This window comes from Aphis gossypii, chromosome 1, assembly GCF_020184175.1.
Source record: "Aphis gossypii isolate Hap1 chromosome 1, ASM2018417v2, whole genome shotgun sequence".
NCBI classification, from domain to species: domain Eukaryota; kingdom Metazoa; phylum Arthropoda; class Insecta; order Hemiptera; family Aphididae; genus Aphis; species Aphis gossypii.
The window spans coordinates 49106127-49131706 of record NC_065530.1 but is presented as its reverse complement, the minus strand read 5'-3'; the positions used below and the strand labels follow the sequence as shown (position 1 = coordinate 49131706).

Below are 25580 nucleotides of genomic sequence, written 5' to 3'. Positions count from 1 at the left end.
AAATGTAAGTACGAGCTTTTTCCTTTTCATATCAACAAACAAATAACTCCTGGCATAAGTTGTAATTAACTTCATGTCGAAAAGCTTACATTGTTTTAAAGTCGCTTTGCGACATAATTTGGTCCGTGTATTATTGTTTGTGAATACTAAATACTTAAATATTTAAACTTTTCTTTTGTACAATGATATTTTCTCAACTATAAATTATCTTTAAAAGTTTAGTAAAAAAAAATAATGATAACATACAGTTGGATTAAGTTTTAGTTTAAATAATACGTATTATTATATTATTATGGCCTCACTGTTATTCTGTTAGATGGTTATGTAATATTATAACATACCTCGTCGTTAAAAAAGCCAATTCGTAATAATTAAATACGTTTTACTGCAACCCTTTTACAAGGATTTTAACATCCAATAATCATTATTTTATTTTAATATTATTATTACTATCATCGTTGCAATCATTACGCACAATATATTAATTATTAATGTCATGAAGTGTATTATTATATTTCCTTTAAATATTTTAAGCCCGAAATCTAAGTAACCGGAGAAAAGTGCCGAACAATTATAAGTATAATTTATCCGTGCTACCGTCTTAAAGTAAAATCAAAAAATATATAATGATTATATAATATGGATAGCTGCAAATCTAATGGTCTACGAGTACATCGCACGTGTATCCTATGTAAAATGTATTTAAATTGAAGTAATATTTTACATTTCTTTTTTTCTACAAAACTCGTTTATACGCACCAATAACTTATTGTTTTGTAGTACACCATGTGTGCATTAAAGTATAAAATACCACGGTTGGCTAGCGCAACACTACCGTGGTCTATCACCGTCTAGTCACGTCACGTCAGTCAATACTTTAGTAGCCATGACTACTAAGTCATTGTTGGTCGCAGTATTCCCTTTAAACTTAACCTATAAATATGATGTTATTTATTATGCTTAAATTTCACTTCAGAAATCGCTGTGCACGTTTGGCTGAAAAAGACTGACGAATCGGAACTTAATAACTAAAAAATACGATTTTGTACAGTATACAGCGACGGCAATAGTAATTATCATCGCTAATGTCACATATAAATACAGCGCCTTCAGCACTTATATTAAATTCCGGTTAAAGCAGTCCAATTAAAAAGGAGGAAAAAAATCGCTTTTATTTAAGACACGCGAATGATAAATTGTCGCTAGTAGAAAAGTAACGGCTATAACAACAACACAACAACAACAACAATGTACACGGTGGTATAGTCTTCTGTTTAAACGAGAATACATGTCTTAAAAAAAAACTGTGCGAAATATAATGCTCTAGACGGGCAATTTTACACGATTGTCGCTTGCCATGCTCTAAATATATAAGCCTTAAAAATAAAACGGTGGGATGATACGTCCGCGTTAAAAAATAATAATAATAATATAAAAAAAAAAAAAAAAACTTTGTCGCTTTTATTACATTTTTATCTTTTTCTTCTACCTCCCGGTTTATCGCACGGCCGAGGCACGGGAATTAATTCAAGCAAGAAAAACGACCAGATAAGTGCTACAAAAGGCCCTTTGGCGCAGCTGGTTGATAAACGATGAAAGCCCGACGCCCTTCGCGTCGCCGTCGCCGCCACCGACGATGGCGACACGCAGCCTTCCCACCACCTCCTCGCACTAAATTTCACTACCTAGGACAAAACGTTTAATTCAAAACCTATCTTCACTATTATATACACCTTTTCTCGGTCGAATATTTTCTCTTACAACCGGTACCTCCCCACACGCAATCGGATTACCATCGCGAAAATGAGAACGTTGCCGTGCTCAACGGAATTAAGTAAATATACAGAGTATATTCTTTGGAAAAGATCATATTATTGATAAAATATACGTCTTATTATAACAGTATATAATGATTTAAGTCCAAAATTGGCTAATTTACGCATTGGAATTTTGATATTGTGGGTTCTAAATGCAAAAAATAAAATTATGTTTACAATATCAGATTAAAGGATCTATTTACCAAGACAATAGTATGATTAAACTTTTTTTTAATACTGAATATAACGGGAATGCTGTTTTTTTATCGATTTACCATTTCGTATAAATAGGTAACTATGTTGTGATTTGAAAATGTGTATTGCCTTCGATTGTGGCAATTGTTATATCTCATGTCATTCAGTAAAAAACATTTGTACCTAAGGGTTAAAATATATCCGTCATGCATCACACAAAGCAGCAAATGTGAAATTAACTATTTGAATAATTATATTCAAAAACTCACTGTTGATAAAATAAAAAAACGATTTGGGTTTAAACTAATAATCTGTAGGTATGGTATGTCTATTTTAATAGAGAAATAGATATGTTTATATTAACGTATTAAATTATATTGTAATTAATTCACTATAATTATAGGTACTGATCAAATAAAACGAATGAAATATATATTTTAAAACACAACAAAGTATATTTAATGAAAATTCCTGTTATTCTTGAGTAAAATTGTGTATATTTGATAATACAAATGTATATAATAATTATATAATATTATATTATATTATATTACATTATATATTATAGTTTTATAGTTTCTAAAATAATAACATTTTTATTTTTAAAAAACAATATAATAATTGTGAATATACCTAGAGCGCTTACTTTGAACCACTAAAAGAGATATTGGATGAGAGACATTACGAAGATTTAAGTAACATATACAATACTCTATAGTCACAGTATAAGAAATAGTAAACGAGATTAAAAAGAAAGGCAATGTATGGAAGAACAAAAAGCATTGGTAAAGATAATATTACAGGAAGATCTGAAAGGAAAAAGACAGTTGAAAAGACCTCAATTGCTCTGCCAGTACTGCATAAAGAAAGATATTTAAGAAATTCGTCCAGATACAGATTGGAGTGGTGTGGTAGAACACCAATATGTTAGAATATTTGGTATAAAAGGCCATAACAAGAAAAGAAAGATAAAATATTATGTACGTGTTCTACTTTATAGGCTGAAGCGAATAATACTATCGAAGTATCTATTATAGTGTTCAGTTATATGTATAGATCCACTACAGCTGAGTGTATAATATTATTTTGTATACTGTATAGTGATCAATTGTATCGCAAAGAAGCCTCCAATAATGTTATATACTTCTAAGTTATTATAATACGACGTGGTACTTGTATTATTATCGTATTGCCGCAATACTATTGCGGAAAAAATGTATACCTGTGTAAAGAATAGTAAATGCAAATATATTATTTATTATATATTATATTATATATACACACACATGAAATAATCAATTTAACTTAAAATACTTTTTACTTCTGAAAACACTAACGTTTTTAAAAATATTTCTCTTGCTCAATTTTAAGTCATTACAAGAAAATATTTTTGGAAAAAAAAAAATTATAATTATAATTTTAAATGACAACATGCATTTTCAATCTCATATTTCGAAACAGAATATTTTGATCTATAAAATTAAATTTTAGACAAGTAATTTATTATAAATTTAAGATTTTAAGTGTGTAGATGAGCAGAGTTAGTAGTAGACCAACATTTTGGGAAATAAACCTACTATGTACTACTCTACTTTAAACTACTTATATAATTTAAAAATTATGCAAAATTTAATTTTTTTTTTATATGTATATAAATATTTCAAAAACTATTTTGAACTGAAATAAGGAATTAAAATTGCAGGTAGTCATAGAAAAAAAATAAACAAGTTAAAAAATAAAAATGACGAAGATGGCAAAAATAGTAAAAAATCGTATTGTTTTTTTAACAACTTACCATTTATTGTGTTAAATAAAATATTTTCAGAATGTAAGTATTTTACATTAGATAGATTACTCGTTGTACTTATATAATATATACATATTCGAGGTACTGTGTGTTAATTATTATTGTGCGGTAATTTGATTTAAAATAGAGGTCTCTGCTGCAGCAGACGACAGTGACGAACCTGCGGTGGTGGTCACGGTGACGGTTAGACGTAGGTACGGTTCATATGAAGCCAGGGGGGATGGGGTTGAGAGGTTGTATCGATGTGTACCGTAATCGATACACACAATACGACAAGAACACGCACTTGGTACGCTATTTCATTAAAACTGCGCGTCGGACAGAGAAATTATGTTTTGGAACCACGTCATCCCTCGCGGAGATGGGGTGAAATAAGGAGACTAGCTGATCAGATGGGATAAATACAGTTATCGGCAACGTTTTCCTCATATCGGCTCCACGTGCACGTAGATATATATATTATATACGACATGCGTTTATGTATGGCTGTGAGTTATCGAACAAAAACGTGTGCTGAGAGTTAGGGGCTCGAATCGTTTATATTTGTACTGAGGTATAAATCGTTTTTCATGTTGTTATTATTTGTATTTTTCCACCGATTTCGATTTGTAATATCGGTACCTATATAGCGTACTACTTATAAATATCCGTTCGAGCATCTGCAATATCAGGTAATATCGTTTTTTAAGTCCGTAACACGTGAAAGAAGGATGGGGAAGGGGGATATATTGTATAAAAAAAAAAGATTGATAACGACTTTGAAAACAATCATATAATTTTTCAATATAGAATATTAATTATTATACACGTTAAATATGATTTATAATCATTTATTGTACTTGATTAATTGAATTTAATGGATAAAATCGAGAGACAAAAAGACTCATTATATCAAACCTTTTCTGACAATATCCATAACGATTATAAACAGTTGGTAAAAAAAAAAAGTGACGTATAATAAACTATGTATAATAACTTTTATTCTAATAAATTATTTAATTTTAATATTTTATGATTATTCTTGATTGTAAATTTGAAGAAAAAAATGTTCAATATTAATATGAAAATCAATTAAAGTTATCACGTAAATAGTCAGTTATTTAATATTTTACTCTTTGTATGGTTGTGTATTATGTGTTTAAAGTGAACATATCATTATACACTATTTATTTGAGGGCCCGTTAATAATAGTTACATTTAACTATAAATTATGCTGTTTTTTTTCCGAATTCACTGTAGTATTGTCAACGACGTTGATAATAAAGACTCAAAAACTTTCTTTTAAACTCGAATTGATAAAATGTCTTTACTCGGTTCGTGGAAATATCTGACATAATATTGTCACCATAATGTCAATTCTAAGCATTGAGTATTGTATTATTCGTATCGCATTGTATGATGTATGTAATACGCACAAGTAATAACTGTACAATAATATAACCCTTCGTTAGTTTCCATTTATTTTTTTATCATTATAATTACGAGTTATTGAATGCATATTATTGTTATTTATATACGCTCGTGTATTCAAAAGATGAAAAATATCTATACAACGTACTCGTAAAAAAGATATTACGATCAATAATATTAATTCATTTGATGGGACCTTTTTTTTTTTTTTTGGAAAAAAAATCCCCATTTTAAAATCCTTTTTTGCCATTAATGATGTTAGAGATAGTTAAGAGGAGGATATAGCCCAAAGGTCTTTATTAATGTATATTTATTACCAATTTAACAACCCAAATGTGATTCGATAAATCTGGTGGTATATATATTTAAATTCAACGCATTTGGCTGTTTTTAATAGGTACGTATATTATTAAATACATATATACTTACTCGATTTGGCTTGTTTATAAGTCGGTCAAGGCGTTAGTTGATAATAAATCGAAGTGACCTAAAAATATACCTAAGGGTATGAAAACTAAACAAAAACGTATTCGTTTTAATTCAGCATTGTATTTCACTGTACAGTTCAATAGTTGTACTTATATCAAAAATCAAAAACTATATAGTACATATATTGACCCTACATATTTTTCAACCCAATCCAATCAAAACGATATTAATCGTAGCGTGACATAATTATAGTATTGATTTTTAAAATACGACTATGTGCTTAGCGATAATTATCGTATGTGTGTCGTGCAGTGTATGTGTATATTAAAACTGTTAAAAAGTGATTCACGTGAAGTGAGTCTTTTAACTTAATATGTTAGATTCAAAAAGAAATGGCATATTTTTTAACACATTTGACAAAATGAAGAGTAACTGTTTCAAAATGACTTTATAAAATAGTTTTCGAGCATATTTTAAGGCTGTAATGTTCATAACTTTAATACCCTAAAAAATGCATGCAAGTATAATTAGAATATGGTCTTAAAATAAATATTTAATTATGTTAATGTAATTATAAAAAGTGCTAAAAAGTTATGCCTACCTAATATTTATTATTTATTCAAAATATATTATACGCGTTGATTGATAACTAATACTATCTAAATAATAATTTAACAACTTTTCATTTTGAACAATATAATTAGTTTTTATTTTATAATAATATTACTCGTATTATATTTTGTATAGGTACTTAAAATTTTTTACTTATATGTATTTTATATATGATTTATAGATTTTTTACAAAAAATGACATAGTATAAAACAGTTGTTAAAAATGCATTTATTGCTAAAAATTCAAAAAATACGTATAATAGAATGTAATAAAACAGCTTCTATATTATACCAAATGGATATATGACTAAAAAAAAAAAAAAAATTGTAAAAGTCATAAAAATCTTAATTCAACTCACAATATTTTGACATATTTCCAATTTTAAAAACTATCTAGTAATTATTAAATTTTTTTTTTTGTATTAGAATTTATGAAATATTAACATAATTTTTTGAATCGATTTGATAATTTTATGGGGCTGACGCAACCTCACGAGCATGCGAGATTGTGTCAAATTATACGTGTTATTGCTGCCTCGTGGGGCTTACACGATGATGTATAGTCGGTAGTTCATATATATATCTACTTTTCGTCGTGTCATCTACTAAGACCGTAACGTAGAATCGAGATAATGAAATTGCACATTATGAAAGAACGTGTGGAATTTAGTTTCGCTATAATAAAATATACATTTATACTTAAACGACGTTATTCTTGGAACCAGCCCCCATTGGATTGTAGAACGCACTGTAACCAAATTTCGAACAAGGGTCATTATCTGAAAACGAAATTTCTTCCTCTCTCTATATAGAGCGTTTCGTGTGTTCACTATATTATATTGTATTATTAGATGATAAACGAAATATATTATCCTCCGAGAAACGTGAAAAGGTCACGTTTTTCGGTGTGCATGATCAAAAAACTAATCTGATAAATGTATTTGTAATTTCTGCCACCATATACATTATTGCGTTGTGTATATATTTTACGCTCTTCGTTTTACAGTTCTCGATTTTTAGCGAGTTCTTAACAGAGTGCAATCGTTTATGTCCCATGTACATACAAGTCTACAACAAAATGAAATAAAGGCGTACATAACATTAAATAATACTTAATAATATATATTATATATATTATAATGTAGATAATATTAAATGTAGTACCTTATTCATACGGCATAATATTATGAATTATGACGTATAGTTATTACGTTATAATAATATTCTTGGAAAATGGTATGCAGAAGAAATTATTTCATTTTTTAACCTAACCAGCTGTGTGTACTTTAAACTTTCGAAATTAAATTTGTCTAAAACAGATATCTGTTTAAGTTCGTATAACGTCATTAGACAATTTAAAAGTTAATTTTAAATTCCAACAAACAAAAATCAAAAAAACAAGTTACGAAGAATAAGTTATCTGTTTTCATAACCTATTAAGAAATAATTTAATTATGTAGCAATTCAAATGCTAAATGATTTTTAAATATTGTTTTATTTCTGTACATAATATTGTGTATTAATATTAACTCCATATTATGGAGAACATAAAACTTAATAATATGTTTAAAATGTTTTTGAAGTTTTAATTAAATACATTGATACTATAAAAAATAGTCTATCAGTTTAATGGTATAAACAAAACTTAAAGTAATAACAATGAGTATAATGATGAACAACTAGTTCAAAGATAAATACTAGGTAACTAATATTCTAAAATTATTTAAACTTTGTTAAGTTTTCATAGTTTTTATTTTCCGATTTCAATTAATTCAGATTTATTCAAATCAATTTGAATTATTGTTAATAGTAAAAAAGATAACGTTATCAATTGTCAATGTTTTATTTTAGTTTATATTTTTTTTTCTGCAAAGATCTCAAATCTCAAACTCATTGTCATAACTTTAATTAAAACACAACAATTATTGTTATAGCGTACAACTTAATTTGCACAAGGATACACGAACAGAGTAATTTTGAATTTCGTCGACCAGTAAACATAAAATATAATGTAATTCAGTTAATAAACTCGTTTTTACTGTCCAATCTTCAGACTACAATTTATTTAAATAAATATATGTATACAAATATAATACATTAATACTTATATAGGTCAAGATTTAAAAGGTTTATTATTCTTTTTCATAAAACCTGTTTTTACTGTACAGATTTTCAGATTAATTTCAAAAAATAATAGGTAATAATATAAAAATGTTATTTTCACAAAAATAAATGTTGAAATGATAAATTAATATTTAATGACAATGCGAATCATATTATATACGATATTCCATTATAATATTAAAACGAATATGAAATATAATCATATCATAATATTAATATTACCAACAACGTGAGTATATAGTTAACTGGCAAAAAATTATACTAATTACGGTATTTTTTTTTCTACTCGAAGCGAGAAGAGTGATGTTCTCACAAAGTGTCTTTGAACCGGACTTGCGTATAATATACGATAAATATTAATCTCTTATAATAATAAATTATGTAACATTAATCGTTCGGTTTTGTTTTCTCCTGTCAACTGCAAATTGCGGAGTATGTGAAAAACAAACAACCGTATATCTATATAGGTTAGGTTAGAATTATATTATATCGTCTATGTGTAAATAAATTTTTATTTTGTAACCGCATCTCGACATATTTTCACATACACGTCGTACGTTTAATGGCTTATAGATATACTCGCGTACAATATGTGTATTATATTTTATTACAACGGCTTTTTGATTTCGTATTTCAGACCCGTGTCTCGTGCACTACTGCGGAAGGGGCGAGGAGTGCGCTGCCTTGGGCGGCGTTGCACGGTGCATATGCGTGCGGAAATGCGGTCCGGCCAAGCGCAGGGTGTGCGGAACAGACGGCCGGCTATACGACAACCGTTGTGAGCTGCACAAGTCCGGCTGTTTGTCCGGAGTCAACATAGAGATAGACCATTCGTTAAAATGTTTCATACCTTCAGGTGAATGTCAGTGTCCGTAGGAGGCCGTTTATTATTTATCCTGATACTTGCAGTATAATAGCTGTACAAAATATGTCTTATATTACATTATGTATATAATATATTACATTGCAGCATTGTAGTAGTAGTCAGTGTTTGCAAACAAAACTCAATGTCTTATACAAGTGACCCATGATTAATGTTTATAAAGATTATATAAACTCACTAATACTCGGAATTCGTAAAATACCTATAAATACGCTTTTTTATTGAATTTATCAGTACCAAATGTACATTATATACGATAATGTGTGTACTGTATAATGTTACTACAAATATGATTTACTTATGAAAAATCTATTGTGCAATATATTTATAATATGCGCAATTAATCAATTGCTATTCCACGATTAAAAATTCAATCATTATTCCTAAATAACTGTGTGGTATAGCTTTATTTTTATGAATCAACAAATTTATCAATTATTAAATAACTGTAGAATATTTTCCTAATAAACTATAAAAGTAAATTCTTGTGGATAAGAAAAATATTTTTTTTATATATAATTTGGAGTTTTAATATAAAAAAAACCAATTATTTTTCAGTCATAAAAATCGAATTAGACAATTAGTGCGTAGCCAGTAAAAAAATGTTTAACATAAATCACTTCGTATGTATTTATATTATATATGTTGTACATATTACGTATGTATGCGGTGCAATTGCGTTATGTCGTCCACAATAAATCAATTATAAAACTAGTGGAAATGACGAGCAAATAAATCGTTTTAAATCCGATCACATACGCAGAACTCGTAAGACTATACATTATACACGTTTTCAAATTGGCTATAATTCAAATCGTACATCGATTAACAAATCTTATACATATAATATATAAAACGGAAAAAAATTGTTCTCTATATAGTATATATTTTATATTTAATGCTATCTCTGAAGAAGTTTATTTTACAATGCCATTGGTCAATTGTATAAGAAAATGTGTGTTTTATATAAGTTTATAATATGATATATTGTACATACCGAGATTGAAAATAATGATGTTTCGGGATGTTTAATGTTTATATAGCGTCGAAAGCGAAGAATGTTCGAATCTTACCGAAAACCGCAGACAACGTCATTGAATTGGAAACCAAATCGAAAGAAGCGAAAACGTGCGGTTCCCCGCAATACGAAATTATGAAGGTACTACTGTCGTAATAATTTTAATAATTACAAAATGTGAGGGGTGTAGCTTATTTTAGAGCTTTCAGATGAAGTGGTTCTTAAACTAAAATTCAGAATAAATGAGTTTTAATTAACACACTTTAAAAAATGCTCATCGAAGGCACCAGTTTTAATACCTTTTTCATTCTATTCTGGATTTTTTTTCGCCAACAAATATATTGCCGTTTTTAGAAATATAATGTGTTAGAATTGTACCTGTATGATTTATAACTTCGAATAAAAATATAAACTAAGTGATCTAAACAATCCTCTTCTGGTTTCTAGTGTAAAACACACGACTAAAGCGTAAAACTTTAACTGTCGTTATGTTAAATTAATAATATTACTATTTTTTTCATAACGGTTCGTTGTTCGGCACGGTGTATAGGCAATTTCGGTACGTCGGTGTGCAGCTGATACTCGTAACCAAATTCGATAAAGGACGGAACCAAACGTGTCAACATATCACTCACAGCTATAATAAAATGTTTAATAGTGAACGACAGCAAATTCGCGGATCTTAAATAATGCACTTTGAATGGCATAGTAATCATTTACTGTTGTAATTAATAATTTAGTCCATAACGAGTCTATTGTCAAATTACAATTATATATAGTGATATAGTGTAATATATGCAAGTAATTATACTGTAATTAGGGTCCAGATTTCAATGCAAAGTACTTTATTTTTTGAATACTCTATGATAATATATTCCAAGAACAGTAAATGCTATTCGTTTCATGTAACAGATACTTCAAAAACTTTTATTTTGTACTTTTTAAACATTTTAGCATTTTCAGGTCAGTTTAATAATTTTTAATGTTATATTATTTTAATTTGAACAAATTCCATAAAAAAATATTATTTTCATAATATTTGTTTTAGTATATTTAAGGTATTTTTTATCCGTATCAAATTTCAATTTATTATGTTATGTAAATGTATGCTATAATGTGTTTACCTAATCTTCATTGGTTATCGGATGTAGTTTCTTAGGTACCTAAACTTAAACAAATATCAACAATTTGATCATTTAAAGATACTCGTACGTCGAGTTTGTATTTATTTCCAATATTATACTGTTTATTTATTATTTGCCGTTCTTCAGTTAGGTATTTTGTTTTTATATTATTGTTTATTTAGATATAAAAAAAATGTAGAAATATTAAAAATGATGAAAGCCAAACCGTCGTTTTCTTGAATCTTGTGTATTCCCTTGCCTATAAAATACAATTTGGTAATTTTTATCGGCACTATTTTGTTAAAAAAAACTATTTTTACAGCATTTTTCGATAGTTTTGTGAATATTTAAGTCCGGGACCTAATTGTAATACTATGTCATGAACTCATATGGTACTAAAAATTTTACGTATAACCAAAGTTCAATGAATCGGAATAAAAATCAATCAAATACTTCTGCGGTGTTATTTAGAATGAAAATTTTATTTTTTTTTGTGCGCTCAAACGGTTAAGGGGGTAACGTGTATACCCAACAACCAAATATACCTACTACCATAACGTAATCACCGCGCCGGTAACGTATCCCAAAAGGTATGATTGTATTATTTTACACGGAGACTGATTTGTATGCAAAATTGAAGGGAACAAGGTTCAGTCGGCGGTCGTATTCGTGTCGAGCGCAAAATATTGCGTTGGCCAGCGGCGACGGTGGCGGAGTGATTGTGCGGTGGTATAGGTCGGCGGTGGCTGTGAAGGACTGGAGCTATTTTGGCAAACATCCCGTTCGTTCCGTGAACAATAATATAATATTATTATTATCATCACCGAGTACACATACAAATAAATCGGATATGATAATATACACGTACAATACGAATTTGTCGACGAAATTGATAATGGTCGTCGTTCCTCGCTAGGGTAGGTTCCTATACAAGGCAAACACTTTTCAGTCGTGTACATGTACTGTGCGCTGTGTGGTTTTTGGCTAAGGAAAACGTATTATGTTTATTCATACTCGAATCCGCGCTTTTGTTCTGTTCTTGTGGCCGACGTTGCTCGTGGCTTGTCCTGTGTTAGGAATAAGGATATTACGATTTCTTTTTCATTCGGACTTCGATATAATATATAAGGAGACTATATGGTGATTTAAAACTTATAGGAATTCGTATAAATTTTCATCAATATTTATAACTTATAAACATAAAAATTGACCGAATATAATGAATATTAGATTTAATATTATTATGATATTGTTATAATTATTATTTAAAAAAAATTATTTGTTGTTTATGTGTAGGTATTATTATAACTACTATTATTTATCTATATAATATATAATATATATAAACTGAATACCATTTATTGGTAAGCGCAAAACTTGAAAACGGATTTCTCAATTGGTCTCATTTTATTAAACATTTTTGTAATATCCCGAATAAAGTTTTTATGGATTGAAAATTCGGAAAAAAACTGAAATTGCTTATTTCGATGGGAATTTTGTATGAACTTGTAATCGTATGCGTGTGTTTGGTGAAATTTAGATAAAAAAAAACGTTTTCTGGATTAGCAAAGATCCTTACGACCCTTTATGCTATGACCTTTGGGAACGGAGCAAAATGGAAAAAAAAATCAGAAAGAACACTGAGCGAAAACAAATTAATAGTGCAAGCGGGCGTTGCGACACAGTGGGTTGGGAGCAGACAATGTCCAAAATGTCAGTTTATGATTAAATAAGTTTTAAAAAGTTCTATATAAGAAGTGGCATTTTTTAACGGGCAACAAAGTGCACGGAAACAGCTAATATATTATAAAATAGTACTACATATTTTTTTGTTGCTATTTGTTTCTAGTTGTAAATGACATTTTTTATTTTTAAATTAAGATAAATAATTTTGAAGACCCACTCTTACCACAAGCTTATTTAGATAAGGGTAATCATCAAATATATTTGTTCTTTTCTTTTATACTATAATATAGATGCATTGAGTTAAGTTGAATAAATAGTTTAAATATTTTAAGTATCGTAATATTATCTTTTTTATATTTTTTTAAAACCATTTTTAAGAACTATTTTCCTAGATAGAAATATACATACATTTTAATTATTACTCAGAAACTATTCGTTAAAATTTTATTTTGATACGTCAACATTTTCAAAAAATATCTACTGTAAAATTTTAAGAAAAAAAAGGATTCTATCAATAAAAAAACATATTACAATATACTTGTATATATTTATTGTTACATGTATATAATAGATACAATTTTTTTTATATTTTTAATTTAACAATCGATTCACCATGATGACAAAACTATAAATAGAGGCAAGAGGTCTGCTAAACAAAACTATGTACCTACAGTTAGTGTTGAATTCGCAATGAGACTTGTACATCAATAATATATATATAATATATATATATATAAATATTGATTCAATATATTAGATAATATTGATAATATTATTATAGTACGCATATGAAATGCCATCTCGTTAGTATATAATAGAAATCTATTTGCTTCATATTATTATTACTTCAGTTCATAATACTATGGTATTTTTATTAATGTTTTTTAAAATTAATGAATACGACTATACGAGTAAAACATTTTTTTATTTACTATGTAAATTTAAACACTCAGCTAAAATGTAAAATACACATTAAATATAATGTTAATACGACATGATAATTATTTTCGTATGAACACCTTATTAATGGAATAATTTTGTTTATTTATTAATTTTGAATTCTCTTTTCGTAGATTCCACATCCTTTTTTGTTAATAAATATTCAAACATTAATCTACAGACTACAGTAATTACAGCACATTTACGTGGGTGGTATTTGTTTTTTATACATATTATTATTTGAAACATGACGATATAATACGTAAAAGTCACGTGTAAATAATATCTCCGACTCACTTGCAAAATAAAGTACGCCTTTGAAATTTACATAACTTAATCGGCAAATAACGACAAATATATTACAATATAATAATATAAAATATCATATCCGCGTTCTGATTGTTATTCTACTCGATCGTGCTCATACTGTAGCTTTGAGATTATCGGGTTTCTTTGTGTTTACTTTACCATCATCATAAATATTTACCAACCCACAACCACTATAAAACAATAACGATAAAAATAATTATTATTATAAAAGTGAGTGGTATGGTTTGATGGCTCTCATCCATGGCGAACCGCTTCTGTTTATCATATATAAAATAATATGTATACTGTATTATATTGCATAATGGAAGTTCAATAAGTCGAGCACGTGCCCACGTAGCTATATATTTTGTTATATGTTTTACGAATGACAAACTTTGAGGTTGTGTAGGTTACTTTGCGGACCGTAAATACGATTTAAATCGCACACTACACCGCACCACTCCACCCCGTGCGCGTTGGCGTACCCCATACCATCCTTTCGATGATAATAAATAATACACGATATTATCGTGCAAAAGTCGCATCACCCTTAACAATTAGACGCTACAGCCTATATACGAATTACGAACCCAAAACGGTTTGTTCAGTGGCCCACCGAGAGACCGCTCTCGATGATATACCCGGTAATGTATGTTTTTTCTACCACTCGCGCCCGATGGCGTGGTTTTTCGACGCAAAACGCATAAAATGGTAATAAATGTTTCTTGTTCAATTAAAAGAGGGTGCAACCACAGGAATTAATGCTCGCAGTCAGGATTTATCGTACTTCTGGGAACGTATATCCCTCTTTGGTCGCGTATAAATTATGTTTACAAAAAGCTCTTTCCTTCTATATACAACCGGCTCAGCCTCTGGGCGGCCTTTACGTACACAGACAGCTACTTGGGTCGGATGGTGGATAATAAGACGCGTCTTATGATAATAACGAGAGAATACCACCAAAATAAAAACAGCCACCGTAATAAAGGTGTTTTTTATTTTTTTTTTGTTATTGTTTTTTTTTCACTTTCCTTCGCCATAATAGCTCACAGACTATACATTGATTATAATTCATTCATCCGCGAGGATAATGAAAATAATACCGCTTTTATTTCATTATATTATTTTTCGCAGGATAATTTGTTGCTGATAAATCATGCCAAACTCATGTATCAAAAGAGTTGGAACAGTGGTAAGGAGTATATGGTCAGTGCGTTGTTTCGTTACTTGGATTTAGACGGAAACGGATTTTTGCAACTGGAAGAATTACAAAAAGTATATTTTATTTGGTCAGTTTTAATTAGTTAATTTTTTTTTAATTAAATAAACACTGTCAAACGTCTTGGTAAAACAATATTTAGGTAACTCGATGTCGTTGGAAATAGTTTTTCATAATTAATTAATTGGCTTTCGAATTATGTACCTATAATAAATTAAAATTCTCTTACATTAATACGTAATTATACCCCTAGCTGTATATTGTATATTATAGTGTTCCAAAAATAGATTTTTAAATTTTTATTGTAAATCATAACTATAATATATATAGGTATAATAAAATATTTATAATAACACAAAAAGTCCTTTCATTTATTATGTTTTAGAATTAATTTGTTCTTTTTTATATTATAATATTTTATGGACCTAAAATACATTAAAATTACACATACATACAACAAATAACGAAATTTCTTTGGTTGGTTTGAACGAATCATTTTTGGTAAAATACCAACATTATTTTTAATTTTGCATAGAAATTAAAATCTTTCTTTAAAAATGTATTTTTATTTTCATAAACTCATGCTAAAAAATAAATTTCTTGCATTAATGATCAAAGAAATATCAATATAAGAGCGTTTTTTTATTTATTCATATACGTATATATGCGCTTTCTATAAAATATTATTATATGTGCAAGCTTCGATTAAAAAAGCCGATTATTTCGATTAAAGCGTGTGGGTGTACCAAATAAATGTATCGACAAATTTGGAATATAATTTTCCAAGGACAATATCTGTCTTCTTTGAAGCAATAATACATTTATTTGCTCTTGTATGAGAACTCAGTATAGTATAATATATTATTATATTATGTAAAAAAATATAATATGTGGAAAATTGTTTTAGCCGTTATAAAATTAACTCTAAATATAATATTGTACTCATATTATTTTATGAAAAATGTTAACATATATTTCTTTTTTACAATGTTAACTATATTATAAAAGTAGTATGTGTTGTTTCATAATAATTAAGTAAACTAAAATGTTTACATAATGAACTCTAAAGATCAAACAATAATTTTAATTAAAAATGTTTAGCAGCAATAATCGTAAAATACACCATGCGCACAGTTCTATTTACTACCTTTTATTGTGAACAAAAACTTTTTTAATCCAAGAAACGGAAATATAAATTATTTTTCCAAATTTATGCAAATGCCGCACGTGTGATAAAATTATTATGTAAATAAATCAAATATATACGAGTATAATATATTATATACATTATTAAATATAAAAATATACATTTACTAATTTAATGTTTTTCAGATAACTAAACAGGATAAACTCGATGATATGTCTGATGTTTGTGTCATGTCAGATATGATTCGCTTTGAAGACATGGATAAAGATGGACGTCTAGGTTTGAACGAGTTCTACGCAGCTTTCAGTAAACTATACAGTAAGTGTATAGATGTATACAACGTAAATAGTTCAAAGTAAATTCTAAAATAAGACGTTAAAGTAACGATATATAGGGATTTAATTTACTCACACTACACAAAATCCTACGTCCTACATAATAAATATATATATACCTATATATATTGCTTTGATCTATGCTCTGCAGTGTCCTGCACTCTAATGGCACCTTGCATATATCTATCATAATAGACTCGTTCTATTTCCATTATTTATTATCTGTATACTTTACGGCGTGCATTATAATAATAGGCTTGTCGGTGGTCACTCTGGAAAAAGCGTTAGAGATCAATAGAATATCCGCAAAGGTCGGCGACAATGTCGAAATCCGTTGCGACGTCAGTGGTAATCCGCCTCCTCCGATCGTTTGGAAACGATACTCCGCCGATCTAACGACCCTTGGCGACGAGGACGTGAGAGTTTTTAGCGATGGATCGCTATATTTGACCAAAATACAATTGGTCCACGCTGGGAATTACACGTGCAGAGCATTGAGAAACTCGGAAGTTACTCAGACACACGTGTTGACTGTCCACAGTATGTTCAATAATAATACAACACCTAATAATATAATTATAATTGTCAAATATTTCTTGTATTTAATTCGACCTTTGTTGTGTTTAAGCTTTGCCGGAAGTTAAAGTAACACCCAGAATCCAATCACGGAGACCAGGAGAAAAGACTTCCATGTTTTGTCACGTAATTGGAGAACCTTTTCCCGAGGTAGGCATATATATATTACACGCAACATATATGTATATATATGTATGTATTTATAAATACAACATGTTCAAGATTAATAGGTATCTTGTCATTAATCCAATGATTAACATTTGATATTTTATAAATAACTATTTTTTCAAACTATAGTTTAAAAATACGTTCGACAAAAAATATGTTACATTTCATTAAATTTGAATTGGTATTAATCTTTGATTTTCGTGAGAAAAATAGTTACAATAATCAAAAATTAGGAGTTAGAATCGTAATTTCGAAAAGAATCTTACAAAAATTCAACTAGTTTTCAATTCCATTAAAAGCTCCATGAAGATTTATTTTTATGAATTATTATAAACAAAATTAGAACTTTAATCAAGACTGGCTGAGAATAGATTTTAATTTTTTTTTTTATAAATTTATGCCATTACATTTTTTTATAAAGATGAAAACTTCGAAGGTTAATATTAAATTGATTTCTTGAATGACTGATGTTTGAGATGAGCGTAGAACTTAAACTAGGATATTTTGCATTTCTGAATAATATATTAATGTGACTAGTGTAGTAGGTAGTGTAGGTTTGCACGGGTATTGGATTTAAATGACTAATTTTGTGCCCAAAGGTGGTTTGGCTGAAAAATGAAGAGCGTTTAAAGTTGGACATGGTGCACAAATACAGAGTAGTCGGTAATGGAACTGAATTGAGTATTGATAATATCGATTACGCGGACACCGGAGCGTATATGTGTCAAGCATCGAACACTGGTGGAGTCACCAGAGACATATCGTCGTTAATCGTCCAAGAAATTTTGACGCCCAGTGAGTATGGTGCGGTCGGATCTAAATCGAACGAAATATCAAATATTTTGTGTTAATAATAAAAACTGTCACAGTAATAATACGCCATATTAATATTATTCTCATTGCGTTTTTACAGCCGCACCGAAAGAAGAACGCCGATTTTTCGCTTTTCATGACTGGGGTGTATCTGTTTACGAGCCCACCGCTTGTCGACTCTACCACCAAATTCAATCCACCGACATCATACCAGGAACTCAGGTACATATAATATATGAACAGTTAGATAAGTACAGTTATTGATGTCATACAATCGGATCGTGTTTTTTAAACAACGATTGGCATCATAATATGTAAATCTTCCATAAGATATATTATCTCAATATAATAATTGTCGTTCTCCTTGTAATCCTTGTGTGCCTGTATGTGTAATAATGTATAGGAATACGTGTGTGGTGACAAAGGCGTCAACTGCAGCTGGGGTCAGGCTATCAACGTGGCAAACCGTTACGTTTACGTGTCGCAGCCGCTTAAAGATAGAGTGTTGGTCATCAGCAAAATTCAAATGGTCGTCGTTGACGTAAGTGCATCCACTTATATAATATATTGAATTTCATATAATACGTGTATCGGAAAAGTATTAAAAGTATTTAAGAACAACATTTACAAGTACTTATATAGAAAGTGAAATAAATAAAATAAAATATTTTTATATTTTTATTAAAATATAAATTGTATTATCAGTTTTTTAGTTTATCTAATTTGCATGGGAATAATTATAATTATTAAATTATGTCATAATAGAACTATACATATTATATTTAAATAACATACCTACTGAATAAAATATAGAATATGATTAGGACAATTGAATTCTAATCTGTGAAAAACTTATAATAATTATTATAAGAATTCTTTTGAGTATAAAATAACCGTTTCAAGTAACGAATGCTTATTATTATATAGAATAAACAATAAAATAATATTTCGTACGCGTTTTGTTCGTTATTATAATACTTAGGTCGTGATCACGGACAAATATCCAGTGGCTTTGCATTACGTGGCTCATTTAGATCAAGTGTGGGTGTTGAATTGGAGGAGCGTGTACGACGACGGCGTAAAGACGATACAGGTGATCAGGGACGCGTCGCAAAAGCGAAAACACCACACCGTCCACCCAGAACCGATAGACGGTCAATTCGATTTAGTCAGAGATTTATTCATGCCCACAGCACAGGTACGCGCAAGCAATGTTTTATTAATAGAATATCATATACAACATCGACAACTTCGACAACTGTGTTATTGATATCCCAAAATTGCTTAGGACTTGAGCCACTGGTTTAAATACGGTTACGTGAGCCACGCCAACCAAAGAGGACTTTACAAACTAGATTTGGCCAACATGCGATACATAAGAAGTATAGACCTATCACCGTATAACTGTGTACCCCGTACGCTGCAATTCTCGTCCTTGTGTAAGTATACTATTATAGGTCTATTTATTTATCAATATTTTATGTTGTCTGATCGCAAGCGCGTTTTATTTTATCGAACACAAAAATATTATATTACCTACGCGTTATTATTAATTTATCCGTGACTTACTATGTACCCATACGGTTGTTGTACGCAGACGGTTTTGTCATCATCGAGTGCGAAGAACCGGGAACCGGACACGCCACGGGTCAGGTAATCTTAGATTATTTGACCGACACGGTGGTAAACAAAAAGACTACTGTTAGAGGAAGTCCTTTGGTTTCGCCAGATAGCAGAGTTGTCGTATCCATTGACAAGGCCACCGATGGTGTGACCTTGGTTGTCCAACAAGTTTTAGGTAGGTTTTATTTTGTGACCAACCGTATACCTGGTATACGTGATATTAGGATACTATTAATTATTTATTTTTATTTTATTTTTTCGTTTAACAAATCGTGCACATCATATTTATAGAATCTGGACTGAAATTTTCATTCGATGTCAAAACCACTCTAATGATCAGTGACATAGCGTTCTATCCGTCTCGAACCACTCACGGATATGATTTATACGCCAGTGCTGCAGACAAAGAAGACATACTGTTTTTGAATCTATCCAACGGTAAGCATTTCGATTCATTACAATATCAGTCATGTCAAATCCTTATCACTAAAATGATTTAAATATTCACTAGTCAGTTTAAAGTGTAGGTATGTGAAATCTAATTTTTGCTTTCATAAAAATACAGAACGTTAACAAATAGAACACTATATCCAAATAATATTTGGTAGGTAGTTTATAATACTCAGTTTTTAAACTACATTAATGTAGTTTTACTTATTCTCATCTTAAAATTTAGGACGAGTAAACTTTCCATACAACTTAAAAGTACTTTCGCCGATTAAAACCACAATGATTAAAATTATAACTTTTAGTTGTATTGTTTGTGTACGTATTAATTCATTATAATATTTTTGATACGATTTTAGTTTTGCCTACGTGACTACGTCTTCGATCGAAAACAGCATTCCATTAATTATATTTCATGTTTAATTTCGTGAACAACTTTTAAAATAATAATTAATAACCGATCGGATTACAACGACATTTCAATACAAATTCAATACTGTGCAAAAAATACCTAAAGAATATTGAAATTGTAATCTACCATTATTAATTGGTGTGATGTTGACATGTTGCTTGGCACACAGCACACAGTAGCCATATAGTGACATTTATGGCAATGAAATCATAAAATAATTATTGGGAATTGACCACGATTAATACAGATTTCCGTGGCTGATTAAGGGTACGTCCATTGTTTGACCAGTTGTAATTCTATATAATACCTACGTACGTACATTGAACTGTGAATAAATGTCATTATACTGATAAACGAAGCGGTAGATTTTCATATATTATTATACGATTATTATTGGGCCACAAAAGTCTAGCTCGGGGCTTATATTTTACGAGAAATACATCCGTTATTATATAACATGTAATTTATTGTTTTAACCTGTACCTTATATTTAAGTGAATTGAGGATCGAGGATCTAATGCAATTATTTATAATAACTAATTTAAAATCAAATCAATTATTATAAATTCGTAATTTATTAAAAATGTATTATTCATAAACCAATATATCTACCATATAAGTTATATTAACTATTAAACTGTGATCGTTATAAAGGTATTACAAGGCTTAAAAACAATAATAATTGTAAATTTTATTACAACAGTAGAAAAAAAATTGCTATGTGTATTATTATTACGCATAATTATATAATATATATATATTATATATATACTTCAACTATTTTATATTTTATAATACTGCAATCATAGTATAGTCTCGACTGTATATTGATCGAACACCAACTTTTAATAAAATCTCCACTGTTTGGTCGGTAGGTCGAGTTTCACCAGAATCGGTTTTAGTTCATGATTTATCGCTGCTCTCTTGTTTAATGACAACGATCCCTCTAGTGGGGGCACTCTTTTCCGCGTCTTGTGCAACTACTGGACCTCACTTTTTTCTATTTACGAAATACGATCTTTATAAAGACATTATGTCGACCGTTGTCCAAACGAGAAATAAAAATGTTAAAATATTAGGACGTATAATTTAATATCTAATGATGTTTTGTATTGTATTATGTTATGCTCAAATAGTATTTCAGTATAACACGTCTTGCAAGCATTCATTTTTTATAAAATGTCTACTATCACGCTTGTACTTATATTATATTATATGCTATACTGATAGGCGGACTTAGGAGTAGTATGCACAAGGCGTGATATTTCCCCGACACGGTGAATTAGTCTTTCTAATCAGATTTTATTCGAATAATTTATTTGCAAGCTTAATCGTGCTTTATGAGTAGAAAACTTCTAATTAAAATAGAAAAAAAAACAATCAATATTCAAAATAACTCATATTATAATAAGATACATAATAAGCGAGCTAGCTATTATTAAATAATATTTTACCGTTAAAAAATCAAAATAGGAAACTAAAGACCCGTGAAAAATCATTTACCCTAGTGGATCTATACGAATTCTTGCCACGCTTATCTCAATCATCGTGCGAATCCAACACTATATGTGTTATATACCTAACATGTATAACAACTATAAATGTGATTTATCGGTGTAACGTTCGATTTTTTTTTGATTTTTTCGGTTCACAGGTAAAGTAGAAATGATCACCGGCGTAGGCAAGGCAATGCTTCAGTCGTTGACGCAGTGGGGCAACCCCAACCGTCCAATAGCCGCGTCCGGTATTTTCGGTCACTACATGGTTACACCGGCCGACGAAGCACTTTTTGTAATCAACGGCGAGACCCGGACGGTGAACTGCGAGATTGGTGGTCTGGTCCATCCTAGACTGGTCACGTGGGTCACCATGCAGCTCCAATAAACAAAAATAGAAGACAGAATTCAAAATTTTGAAGAAAAAAAAAATCGCGTTGTTATTGATTATTATTATTACTATTGTTGATGCCATCATTATACCTACTCATTCCTTCTTATTTTCTCGCTACGATAATACCTATATTATCATAATTTCGTCGTGTTGCTTTTAAACATTTTTCGTTTCGTTCAGTTTCGTTTGTCGTGTTTACTCATCACACAATATAGCGGATTAGGCGTATACGTTAAGTTTAAATATGTAAACCATAATCTTTATAAATACCTATACCTAAACCTATTATAAAGCGATGATAATATAATAATATAGTAATGAACCGAGCGCGGTGGCACGGTGATCGAATGTCATTCGAACACTTTTCACGTTTTATTCGAACATCATAAAAATAATATTATGCATAATATAAAATGCTTGTTTTTTTTTTGTGTGTGTGTTTTTCATAATTTATTACTGTAGCCAGAGAATCAAAGTGCATAACTCAGTCATATTTTTAACAAACTAAAATTAAATCGATGAGTTTCGTCGTTTCAGTCATTTTTCTGACTCCGATCCAAATAATATATTTTATATTATCATTAAGTACGTTATCGTCGTGATTGGTCCAAGCCCAGAGTCTGGGCCCCAGACTATAATACTCACTTGATAATGTGTCTATAAAATCTATAGTGAGTAGAGAGTATGCAGCAGTAAAATTTCATTACGTCCAATAATAACGGATATATAGTTTGTTCGCTCTCGACCATATGTTTATACGTTATCGATGATAATACCATTGTCCATTACTATAATATACTCGTATTATTTATAGGTAGCTGTTCGTATATTCCGCTAAACGGAATTACTCACTATACCTATGTCAATAGACAACATTTGAAAAAATATTTATATACACAGAAATCATCGAAAAATATGCGACGTTTCAGACCAACAGCCAACTTTTTAATTTATAGATAGTCAGATAGATAATAATAATATATTTTTGTTTAGTACGATATTATGCATATAATATCAGTATGTCGGGTGTGGATTTATAATAATATTATTATATATTTAACACTAAAAAACGAGGACATTTTTTACATAGGCTATTTTATCCAGTAAAAGTAATAAATTGAATCTAAAATATTTATACAATATTATACAGACTTTTTTACATCGGCATAATACTTATTAGTTATTTCTGTTATTAGCTACGTGTATTATCTTGAGTGAGTGCAGAAATATAATAGAAATGCGTTTAGAGTGGACGTTATGCGTCGTCGTGCAGTACATCTGTCTGTACAAGATTATCCGTCCGATTTTTGTAGTTACTTTTCAATCGATCGATCGGTCCGTTTATCGCTGTGAGCCGCCTCGAGAAATTGCTACGTACAAAACCTACGACGGCGACGTCTGAAATAAAAAAAAAAAAAAAAAAATACAAAAATATTGTAATAATTTTAGACTTTTACGTGTGTTGTATAATATTATGGTTATAATATGTAATGGTACCTAATAACGTCATCGTTTATAGGAGAAAAACATACTATAATTAATATATATATACTTATATTATAAAACTTACTTAGATGTAATATAATATTATGTAATAAATAATATATAAATAATAGTATACAAGGTGATTCTTTAGAAGGTAAACACTGATTTTATTGGAAAGTACCTATCAATGTTTGTGGAAATATTGTTTTAGCATAATTTTAAGTAATTTAAAAAACTATATTTTGTAAAAAAGTAAGTGTTTTAGGTTTTTAATTTTTTGAATGAACAATACATTTATAATTTCAACTGATATAAATTATAAATTTAAATATATTAAAGCAAAATATTTTCCTTAGAATTCAAACACATTAAAATTGATTCTCAAACCAATACTTAATATTAGTAACATCTTCTATGTTTTTAATTCTAATTGGAGTAACACAGGGATATGCCACAAAATTGTTCCACTATACGCTATCCGTTCTTTTATTATTTAAAATTGTTTCATTTATAATCCATATTCAGTACATTTGTAAAATAAAAATTATAGCCTCACTGAATTTGTATTTCAAAAATTAGATTTTGAAATTGATTGAAATTCTCAAAAAAATTTTCTGTTTCACAGTTAAAAATGTAAGCTTTCATTTCAAAAAAAAAAAAAAAACATAAAAATCGATATTGGTACATATAAAAAATTAAAAAATATATTATATTTTTTTTTAAATGTAGTTTTGTTATATCTTAAAATTATTTTTAAAAAAATATTTCTATAAACGATAATATGATAAACTTGTTGTAAAAAGAACCACCTTGTAAACATAAACATTTAAAAGCTCGACATCGGGTTTTTTACATGTATAATAATAATATAATATGTGACTTGCGGAGTTAGCCGAAACAACCGTTCGCACATCAGTAAAATATTTTGTAAATAATACAATAATTATATCCGCTAACGAACAAAAAAAAAATATATTTAACGTTATAGACAAATTATAGTTATTAATATTATTACTAAATTATTGTACACACTAATAAATAGTGAAAATCAAAGAGTTCACATTAATAATTGGTTAGTTGTATTTGTCTGTGGATTTTTTTTTATATATTTA

The 25580-nt window shown here is 29.1% G+C and overlaps 1 protein-coding gene across 2 annotated transcripts in view; it reads left to right on the top strand.

Moving 5' to 3' along the window:
• Nucleotides 1-24957, top strand: part of LOC114126805 (follistatin-related protein 5-like) — a 114562-nt gene extending 89605 nt beyond the window's left edge. The window contains exons 4-17 of one of the 2 annotated variants that reach the window (XM_050200252.1): nt 9032-9250; nt 10321-10436; nt 15488-15628; nt 16905-17037; nt 17310-17594; nt 17683-17780; nt 18398-18602; nt 18712-18833; nt 19015-19152; nt 19594-19809; nt 19900-20050; nt 20209-20409; nt 20526-20672; nt 22748-24957. In XM_050200252.1, the coding sequence (XP_050056209.1) occupies nt 9032-9250; nt 10321-10436; nt 15488-15628; nt 16905-17037; nt 17310-17594; nt 17683-17780; nt 18398-18602; nt 18712-18833; nt 19015-19152; nt 19594-19809; nt 19900-20050; nt 20209-20409; nt 20526-20672; nt 22748-22977 (2402 nt within the window). In that variant the 3' untranslated portion in view covers nt 22978-24957. The remainder of the gene's footprint in view (nt 1-9031; nt 9251-10320; nt 10437-15487; nt 15629-16904; nt 17038-17309; nt 17595-17682; nt 17781-18397; nt 18603-18711; nt 18834-19014; nt 19153-19593; nt 19810-19899; nt 20051-20208; nt 20410-20525; nt 20673-22747) is intronic. The other variant, XM_027990824.2, reaches the window with a different exon arrangement.
• The last annotated feature ends 623 nt before the right edge of the window (nt 24958-25580 follow it).